This window comes from Pollicipes pollicipes, unplaced genomic scaffold (assembly GCF_011947565.3).
Source record: "Pollicipes pollicipes isolate AB1234 unplaced genomic scaffold, Ppol_2.1 Scaffold_4219;HRSCAF=4965_pilon_pilon_pilon, whole genome shotgun sequence".
In the NCBI taxonomy this organism is placed as follows: domain Eukaryota; kingdom Metazoa; phylum Arthropoda; class Thecostraca; order Pollicipedomorpha; family Pollicipedidae; genus Pollicipes; species Pollicipes pollicipes.
The window spans coordinates 35,253,862-35,264,398 of NW_023596448.1; the positions used below are offsets into that span (position 1 = coordinate 35,253,862).

At 53.2% G+C, this 10,537-nt stretch overlaps 1 protein-coding gene across 1 annotated transcript; it reads left to right on the plus strand.

The window, feature by feature from the left end:
* The first annotated feature begins 296 nt into the window (after window positions 1–296).
* LOC119095784 (surfeit locus protein 4 homolog) lies at window positions 297–8,667 on the plus strand. The gene is made up of 6 exons (XM_037218641.1): window positions 297–502; window positions 2,863–2,967; window positions 3,916–4,207; window positions 6,080–6,186; window positions 6,685–6,855; window positions 8,236–8,667. Exons 1-6 carry the CDS (start codon window positions 452–454, stop codon window positions 8,320–8,322), a joined length of 813 nt encoding a protein of 270 aa, XP_037074536.1. The 5' UTR covers window positions 297–451; the 3' UTR covers window positions 8,323–8,667.
* The last annotated feature ends 1,870 nt before the right edge of the window (window positions 8,668–10,537 follow it).

Sequence of the window (10,537 nt, forward strand, 5' to 3'; positions counted from 1 at the left end):
TGACGAAAATGATTACACCTTCTTATCGATAACTCCCCCTTCGTCCTCCTCTTTCTTAATAATAAAATAGCTTTCAACAGAATTTAATTACTTCTTATTAACTGCTTTAGCTCCAAACTGATTTTTGAGACTGAACGTATCAATGCCAATCCTTATCGATAACAAAAGAAGAGCCATCTGCAGAAAGGTGCCATCATTAATCGATAAAAACGTGGAAGCTGGAAATGTAATAACTCTTGATCATTCATTCAATTTTCCCCAAATGTTGGCCCTGTTCTAATCCAGTTTCATCAGAGGATAATTAAAAATTTAACATACTTTGCAGTCAAGAAACTTTAGACAACCGCCTCAGCAGACGATGTCGAAAGTGATGTCATAACAAAATTCCTGTTTCGACCCAATTCAGCCTTTTGCGGCTGACGTGACGCTGGTCGGCCGGACTTTCAGCAATATGACGACTCAAAAAGAATTTTTATCAAAAGCTGAGGATGTCGCAGATGAGGTAAGCAAAATTCACCATATTCTTATGGATTTCGACCGGTTCGTGACGGTAATTCCTTAAATATATGCTTATGAACATTAATTTTGATGTACATATGCGCGTATGTTTTGCCTCTTAGGCATGCGTGCACTTAAGTCGGTTGTTGCGTTATTTATCATTAGGGATTTATCGACACCATGCCATTGGTTTGATTGTTTGGTGCTGCAGCATGAGGTGGCTTACATGTTCAGTCTGCTAGGGGAAGTGTGTGTGTTGAAAACCATCTGTATGAATTGGATATATCTGTACTTTTGGCATTTGGCCACTCGATTTGCTGCAGATAGGACTGAAACCTGTAATTTTTTGTCCTGGAGTAATGGGTAAATTAACATGCAAAATGTACCTTGAAGTAATAGCTGGCAGTTGAATGATCTACCATCTTAAGTTGCACAGATTTGATGAGGCATATTAGGTATGACCTGGTGGCCAAATGCATGTCCATAATAAAGTATGAGGCATAAACACCTAATTTCCACTGGGTTATCAAGTAAATTGTGCCAGATTTCCAGTTCTTTACTCTTCACATTTTGTCAGTAGGTGGATGATAAAAAATGCTGGTATCTGCCCTATGTGGCTCAGGCATATGTTGTGGTTATGCATAATGTATATGTATGGAATGCAGGTACAGCTTATTATATTTTTTAGAAGTTGGTATCTGCTCATTCAGTGGCGGCAGGTTAATGCAGTTTTCAACAACATTGCTTGCGTTTCTGCAAAAGAATTGCTGCTTAAATCTAGCAAATTTGCAAGCAAGCTGTTCAGTCAAATTATGTTTCTTTGCACCTCTGTGAAGGAGAGCAAACTAAAAGGTTCAAATTAAAAAAGATTTAAAAAGCAGCTATCAAAGGGGCAAGACTTTAGCAAGGTAACATGGCAACATTAAAACTGATCAGAAAATGGACCATTATGGACATGTAAGAAGTGATTAAACAGGAGCAGATATCCATTTAAACCAATTTTTTGACAGTGCTGTCATATTTGCAAAAAGAGATCATTCTAAATTATCCACTTTTAGATGAAAGTTATAAAATATTATATGATTTATGAAAGGAAATGGTTACAAGCTATCTGATCTCTGATTAAGTTGCTGAGCAAGATTTGTGTCAGCCAGCTAGGTTTCAAAGGATTGTTGTGGTTGCTGTGCAAGCACTGCATAAGTGGACCTCTGCTAAATCTTCATGAAGGCTTACCTTGAAACAAATCCATGGAACCTGTTTGTATATCCCACAGCTCGTTGGCTTTGCTAGCTTCTCTTGGGCAAGAAAGACATTATAGTTAAAAGTTTCATTCTCATTTCCCCTTGTAAACCATTCAAGGCATCTTTCAGGTTTAGTTGATATAATCTCCAATAGTTGCCACCTGTCTGTCATGGTTTTCCAAAATTAATTCAGTAGGTCTTGGTGCCAAGATGTAATACAAATTTGTGCTGCCACAATCCTGGGGCCAGCAGCCTTCACACTCAATGTGTTTGTGCTGATCTCTTTGACCTGGAGCCCAGGCATCGGACCTGCCCAGTCCATTTGTGATGCCTGATGTTTGTTGACTGTTGCCCAGTTTGATGCCAATTGGCTGGATTTTGAGCAAGACAGAGGCAATGGCCAACAGGCCTCAAGCTTAAATGTCAAAGTACAAAAGAGTACTGTATAAGTACTTAAGTACAAAGAAGTACTGAAATGTCTGCCACCTGAGTAGTCAATATTGAAAAACTGTGCAGCTGTGAAGACTCCAGCTGTGAAAGGGAAAACACCTGAAAAGATTGTAGGTGGTAATCTTGTTTCATCATATGAACTCTGCTTCATGCTGTCCATTTTGACTCTGTACCAAACTGCTTGTGCCAAGGTGTGGTGTGTGCCAAAGCACACTCCATACCTACCTGTTTGAAGCTATGTCAGTGTTGTATAATGCACTATTCATACCCCTGTGCCCATAATTGCAACAAAGATGTTGAACATGCTCAATTTTTGCATGCAGTGCTCAGTTTTCAGTGTTAGACCACCTGGGGCTAGTTGTGTGTCATGCAGTTTCAGATTTATTATTTTGCAAATTTTTGGAGGATGCAACATGTTCATTGTTGTCATGCTTGTGTTTTGTACCTTACATTCTACTTAGGGTGTACCCTACATTCTGATAGGGTATATTTGCCCAGTATTTCTGTCTTGTCACAATCATCATGTCAGCAGTCTCCCATATCCATCAAAGCTGATCCCCTAATGTCCATCAAAGTTGATCCCCTAATATCCCCAAAGTTGATCCCTGAGTATCCCCAAAGTTGATCTCCTAATCACGCTCATTTGATGTCAACACGGATCTCTCCTTTCCAGGTTTTACGCAAAACGAAACATATTTTACCTCACGTGGCACGCTTCTGTCTGATCAGCACATTTTTCGAGGATGGCCTGCGGATGTGGTTCCAGTGGAACGAGCAGGTGAGCAGGCCTCCCCGTCCGCCTGGTGCGTCACTGGAGAGACTAGCTCGCTGCCGGCACATGGTCCCCCGGTTAGTCTTTTCTGTTGGGGATTGGTTCAGGCGTGGAATTAATGGCATGGAGATTCATAGAGTTGTTCCCATGGGGACAGCGGCGGCCTATTTTTTTTTTTAAAGAACTGCGATCAAACTTGGCGAGTGAGAGGATAGTTAGAAAGCATCGTCATATTTCGACTAAACGCGGCAGACGTCGCCAGTGGCTCGGACCCACCCTCCGCCACCGCTGTTTTGTGTGCGTCCGTTCTCACCGACTGTTCCGTTACCTCTGACGCGTCTGTCGGCTTTTCTGCGTGCTGCTTTTGACCGGCCCATGCTGTGGCCGCGTTCGGTCAGTGAAGGCGGCTAGTGGGCGGGATCGCCGCAGAGTGCCCACAATGGTGGGTCAGGTGTTCGCACTGTCAGACGTGTGCCCTCCCCCTCCCGGCAAAGATGGGTCGGAAGCGTGTTGGAGGGTTGCAAGAGTCTGCGATACGATGGTCCGCTTATCGGACGCGCTGGTGTCTGACGCTGGCCTGGGACCTCGGGCGCTGGCCTGTGACCTCTCTGGACGGCACCCAGAGTCGCCTCCGTCGGCGTGTTGGCCGTCCTGATGTGGTGGATGTAGTCAATGGACTACTGTGTCGCGGGCCTATATCGCCACCCCCCCCCCCCCCCCTCCCTCCCCTCATATGACGCGGCTAGCGTTAGTGCACCGTCATGGCGCTGAAGCCCGGACCGGTTCGGCCCGTCAGTCCAGCTGCTTAGCACTCTGATCAGTTTTACCTGTGGCCCTCTGCGCTCCTACCGCTTGACCACCCGACCTGTCTGACCCCGCTCGCCCCCCCCCCCCTCCCCCCGACCCTGCGCGCTCACCTCTCTGACCCGCCTGACCTTTCGCGTCCCGCCGCAGCGGGAGTACATGGACATCTCGTGGGGCTGCGGCTGGTTCCTGGCCGCCCTCTTCGTCTTCGTCAACCTGGTGGGCCAGCTGGGCGGCGTGGCCATGGTGCTGCTGCGCCTCAAGGTCGACATCGCCGTCGGCATCCTGTTCGGCATCGTGATCGTGCAGACGGTGGCGTACCAGATCCTGTGGGACGCGCAGTTCCTGTTCCGCAACCTGGCGCTGATCGGCGCTCTGCTGCTGGTGCTGGCCGAGACCCGCGTCGAGGGCAAGAGCCTGTTCGCCGGTGTGCCCAGCCTCGGTGAGTGGACGGCCACGCCCGCGAGCGGCGCCAAGGTGTGGAATGGAGGGACGCCGCAGCCGGGGGCCGCCGCAGTCGAGTGTATGGAATAGGAGGGATGAAGGCTTACTGTTGGGGACCGTTGAGATCAGTGTGGGCCGAGTGTGGTGTGTGGGGTGGAGGGGGGGGGGGGGGGGGGGGTTGGATTGGAAGGGCGGGTGTTGCAACGTGAGATCGCAAGAAGCTCCGTCACGATCTTTACGGGTATATTCACTTCAGGGTGTTTGAAGGAGGGTTTAGGACAAACGATCGAACGGCTCCCGCTTCGGTAAGATTTTTATCCCGCGGCATTGCTAGTTCAATCCATAGGTGACTTAAGCCTTGGCCGGCTAGCGCGGCAGCTGTCTGTCTGTCTGTGTCCTGCGCCGCATAGGTGACTTAAGGGGCCTTGGGCCGACCAGCACGGCAGCTGCTGGTACCAACATGAGCCGGTTAGTGCCTGAAGCCAGGGATATGGTCGCTGTAGCGTTCAACCGGGGACCGTCTGTCGTTTGTGCCCGAGTGGAGGTCGCGGTATTAAAAGCAAAGTGAGGGCTTGTGTCAGTGTGGTTAATAATAGGGCTGGTTGTCTGTGTGGTGAATCGCATGACTTGGCCAGTTATTTGGCGGGCGGTAGGGGCCGGTCTATCCCGGGTATGACTCGCATCGAAGTGACCCAGGTGCACTAATCTGGGGATTGTTTCGACTGTGCCCGGCAGCGTCAAAATGCGCTTAGCGCAACTTGTGTAAGCGGTCGTAAAATCGCCAAGTCATGTGGGGATTTCAAATAACATGGAATTAAAACACTGGAACAGCCACACCCATCGTTGTTTGAGAACTGCGCTAGTCAAGTGCATAAATTTGCGTAGCTCGGCAGGATTTCCGCGCCCTGCATTCCTCCGTGTGGGGATGGAGGGCTTCAAATGTATCTTAAATCAAGCAACGGATCGCATAAATGCTGTGGGATGACTGCGCGGCGAATCTGTCGCAGTTTGAGAACCGCACCGTGTTCTCGCCAACTTACGCACTGCCTGCCATCTCGCGCGCTAGGTCACCTCCCGCAATCCTGGTGCGCCGGTAACCTGGTCATCCTGTCATGCGTGTGGTCCCCCCAGCCCGTGCTCCGCCTGCCAAATGTGGTGTTGCTTTTCTACACATCCCGTTTGACGTGGAGCCTGGTCGGGGGTCGACCGTGACCGCTGCGCCCCGAGTCCGCCGTGCGGACCGTGAGGTGACCTTGACCTCCAGCGGTCCGGGGGCACGCCCAGCCGGTCGGCCGCCCCGGACCACGCGGGGCGGGCCGCCGGGCCGGGGGGGCGACGCTGGGCGTCGTGGGGATGGGGCTTGTGGCGGAGGTCGGCGAGTCCTGCGCCCGGATTACGGTAAACTGGTTCGGGAAAACCGGGCACAGTTTCCCCCCAGCTGGATGCCGACTCGTGCTGAGGAAATTGAGGACGTGGTGACCGGCTGCCATTACCGATGGCGTAACCGGTCTCATTGCTGGACCCTGGTCATGTTGCGTTCTCGTCATGCCAGACCGCGTTGGATATTTATCACACCTTAAGTTTGCCATCGTTAAGTTCATGACGACCGTTTGCGGTAGCGGTTGTTAGCTATTATTCACGCCGGTATTTTGTAACTGGCCGCTGCTGCGCGGTGCGGAAAGCTGAACCTCGTTGGCTGTCGCAAAATGTCGCGGGACGCTTTATTGGATGAGCATTTGACTGAGAGGTTACCCGGAACCATGTTGTCATTACAATGGACTTCGTCGCTCGTGATGGCCATGCTCGTATCAGTCGCCTCGGGTTGCCTGTTGTGAGATATAGCTCTTACCGGCGGCGTTTTTACGTGCAGGAGAGAACAAGCAGAAGACGTACCTGATGCTGGCCGGGCGCATTCTGCTGGTGTTCATGTTCCTGACCCTGCTGCGCTTCGAGGTGTCGCCGATGCAGATTGTGCAGGTGCGTTCCGGACGGGGCGACCCTCTCTTTTGTCGGCGGCGAGCGGTTACGGGAGTCGGAAGAGGCCAACTGTAAATGCCCTGTCGCTGTGTCCGAGTTCATGGTTCGTAATAGTCCTTCCTAGTCAGTGTCAGGTCCCTGGAGCGGCCCCGCTCTTTGTGTGGGTTGTTGACGACGTGGGAGACTTGTTATTGCATACTTTGTGCGGCCATTTAGCTGACCAAATGCGGAGGTCTCCGTGTGACGCCTGAAGCAAAGCGTCGTCTCTGCCTGCAACGTCTCAACGGGTGTGGTTCGGGCGGGGTGATCGGTCGTCGAAGGCTGCGAGCTCGTCACAGTACGCCCCTTCTCTTCATATGGACCCCGTGCGGCGCAGAATGGCCCCCAGGTGTGTCCAATGTGGCCTTATATTGGCCCAATACTGTCGTAAAATGACCCGCGGTCGGCTCTCCAAGCTGATCCATCGATGGCCATGTAACGTCAAGGTCGTGTCTTCAGATTATCATCGGCTCCGTACTCATGGTATTGGTGACGATCGGCTACAAGACAAAGCTCTCTGCTCTGCTGCTAGTTGCCTGGCTCATGGCACTTAACTTTTACGTCAACGCATGGTGGTCCGTGCCCTCCTACAAGCCGATGCGGGACTTCCTCAAGTACGACTTCTTCCAGGTAAGGCCCAGGGGGTCTGCTTATTGCCGTGGTCGCCGTGCTGCGGTGCCGTGCGGTGCCTTGTGACGTTGCGGGATGGGATGGCCCAGTATGTTAATGTTTTGACGCGTCCGTGTGTGACGCTCGTCCCAGCGCGTGTTTGTCAATTGTAGCTGGTCGGATAATTTACGGTGACGGTCGTCGTGCGTTCGGACGGGTAGGGTTTCCGCCATTGACTGGAGACGCTGCACGGCCCGACTTTTATAAACTGCGGGAGGAAGGCCGTTAGGCAACGGCAGGGCGTCCTGGGAAACATTCCCGTGGAATTGTCGCGAAGTTTCCGGGAACGATTTCTTACCGAGGAAAAATATCGACGTTCTTCTGAGCTGTAAGGGCTGGCGACGGCTGGGTCGTAGCATTATGCTCTCCGCGATGTGAATTCCATTTGCTTGGGAGCGAGTTTGAATGGGTGTTGCCGTAAACCGGTCCGTTTCGTGATCGGCTCATTTATGGCGCAGGTGAAGATATTTATGCGCTAGGTGGCCGAGCGCACGTAAAAATCTCAGAGGGAGGGGATCGTCTGAACCTGAAAATCGTCCTCGTCCGAACGCGTCCTTGCGTTAATTATTTATGAAGCGCACCGTGTTGGGAAACTCTTCAGTAGAGCCCGTCTGTGGCCTCTGGGCGTGTCTCCGTAGGTCCATGAGATGTGGGCTGATGCGGCCCCGGCCACGCCGTCCTGCCGCCGGATTGGCCGAGTCACGGCCCGGGCAGAGGGCGGGCGGGGGGGGGGGGGGGGCGGCGGCGAGAGGACCCAGTTCGACCCGGCTGACCTCGGCGGCAACGGCCACTTTCGCTGCTGACGTGACGTCACGGCCCGGCTGGGTCGGCCGTGCTGGGCTCTGGGATGGGAGTATGGCCGGCGGGGGGGGGGGGGGGGGGGTGGGGGGGGGGGGGGGGGGGGGGGGGGGGGTATGGTGATGTGTACTCCGGCCCTGGCGTCTGGGTACTCTCGCGTTTGATTGTATCACGGTTTAGTGCCGCATGTAAAAACGTGATGTCACATGGTAGTTTCATTCCATTCCCGTTTATTTCATTTTTGTAGCCGCGCGTTTTGCCAGGTTACTTGTGTTCGTCCTCTGCCTTATCAGCTGTGTTCTGTATCTGTTGTAGCTAAATAACCTGAGCAAAGCCTCCGTTTATCTCTTGTGACCAAAGTTCAGCCCCTCTCACTGCTCTGTCGGCCTCGACCGGAGCTCATTTCCCAGGTGTTTGGCGTGCACCGGGCGCTGTTCTCCCGTCGCTACACCATCCTCCCCTACAAGTGTAACACCTGCCGCGACCGGTGGGGTCGGCCTTGCATGCCCCTGCTGCGCCCTCACGCGCTCTCTCCGCCGGCAGACTCTGTCGGTGGTGGGTGGTCTGCTCATGCTGGTCTCCATTGGGCCCGGCGGCGTCTCCATGGACGAGCACAAGAAGGAGTGGTAGCTGAAGCACGCTTCCATTTTAACCAGCGGCCGCCGCGGTCGCTTTTAACACGCGCCGGCCGGCGGGCGCAACAGCCGTGTTACGCGTTGGACAGAGTTTATGCGCCAGCCGGCGGCATGGCGGGGCGCGGGCGCTGCGCAGTGTCACTCTCCGCCAAAGGGGCGGCGCCAACCCGGCGCGAGCGCGCGCCACCCTGTCTGCCAGTGTATGTGGTATTGGTGTGCTTGGGCTGTTGCGGTTGTCCCGTTTTATTGCTGTTTTAAGTCTCTTCTCGATGTTTTATGGAGGTATTTTTGGTATTAAAAGCGGAAAATTGAAGCGAGTTGTATACATCACACCAACGTGGACGTTGTTTTAATGACGAGAGCTGCAGCGTGATCGACGCCGGGGCTCCGGCAACCGGCTATTTCTGAGCAGACGAGCGCCGTGGTATTTGGCACGAGCTGCGGCTTGCGCTGGGTGTCATGCAGCGGGGCGGCTCGGCTGAGCGGTGGGAAAATCGAAAGCGCGGGAAGACGCTGACGACTGTTGCAGCACGTGGGTTCCACGGTGGTCGTCGCTGTACGGTAACGCGACTGGCAGCCGGACATGGTGAAGTACGTGGTAAAACTGCTGGACACCAACTGTCAAGGGTAGGGCTGCCTGGCCGTCTGCAAGCGGGTTTTGTGTCGTTCGGCGTTAGCATCCCGCACTATAAACAAACCACGCCATGAGTCAGCCCAGCGGGGGCAAACCGATACAAGTGTTTGTACAGCAGGCTGGGCGTCAAGGAGAGTCCTGTGATAATGTCTTTCGGGGAAAAGCTGGCGCCAGCTGCCAGCTGCAACGTTACGCCAGCTGCGTGAGGGGCGGTGCTCGTGGCTGGACTCTGGCCCGCTCGACTGTTGTCTGGCAGCCGGGCGCAGTCAGCTGTTGGACCCTGTCAGACTAGTCAGCTGACTGTGGTGGCAGATCGGCTGACCAGTCAGCTGTTCGGCCGCTGGGGACGGCTGGATGCGGCCCCGAGGCGTCTAATCAGTGGTTATGCGCCAGTGTTCTGTGCACACAACGCCCAAGCGTCTGGATTCTCCCTTCACCGGCTGGATTTGGTGCGGCTCCCCTTTAATCGGTCACCAAAAATAACTTGAAATTAACCAAACTGGCCGCTTGTACCAGACTGGATGAATCACAGCCAAAATGAACACTACCACCGATTGGATTATTGCCGTCAACGTTGCTATCACCGGTTCAACGAAGCTGACTATACTATGTCTGCTTAATTTAGCAAATATACGAAGGAAATACCGAGAAAGAATAGCTTCCACTTCACCAAGTAGGTGGTTGCGTTGTGGGAGCGAGTCGCTGACTACCATTAAATTTCGTTCATCCTACACATCCAGGGCCGTAGCCAGCTGGTGGGGACACATTGGACATGGCCTCCTGTTGGCCCGGGTGACTTTCAGGACCATCAGCACAACCTAGTAAGGGCCCGATTGGAGGGTCCGAAGGGCTGGCCGGGGGACGACGCCGGGGCAGATGCCTGACCCTCAAAGGTCAGCCAAAGGGACTTGTCGCGTCTGCGGCGTCCCCGAACGACAAGGGCGTCTATATAGGTCGGAGACCACCAATGCTGAGCAGCTGTTCTGAGTCGGCTTGGACCCTGGGGTCCTATTTACGAAGCAGGGACAAGACCAGTGATCGTATTAGTTACTGAAGGCCTCCTGCGTTCACCGGGGCCCCTGCAACAATGTGTCTCCCTGTATCAAGGCACAGAGGGACTTACAGGGGAGCCTATGTCGGCGAGGGCTCCTGGTCGACCAGAGACGCACTTTATTGAAGAAAAAAACAAGACGGAAACCCGAATGCAGAGAACCGCTTGCGTTGGTCGAGTTCCTCGTTGCCTGACATGGAAAAGAAACACGAGAAAATTCAAAGAAATGGTCCGCAACGAGACAATATAGCAGGGCTGGCTATTCATGCACTCTGGGACCAAACAGGGGTTCTTCAGGACTCCTGAATTTAATTACTTTTGGTGATTGATGCCTTGCCCTTTTCAATGCCCGTCCATCCATTGTCGGTGATTTTAGCCGTGAGGTCTGGTCGTTTTACCATGCCAGATTTTAACTGGCACCAAAGGCGACGACTCAGCCTTGTGATAATAATCTGGTCGTTTCGGCTCGCTTCTTCCGTTGGTGATCAGTGTGTGTGCTTTGGTGATGGAATTGGCCATCCTGGT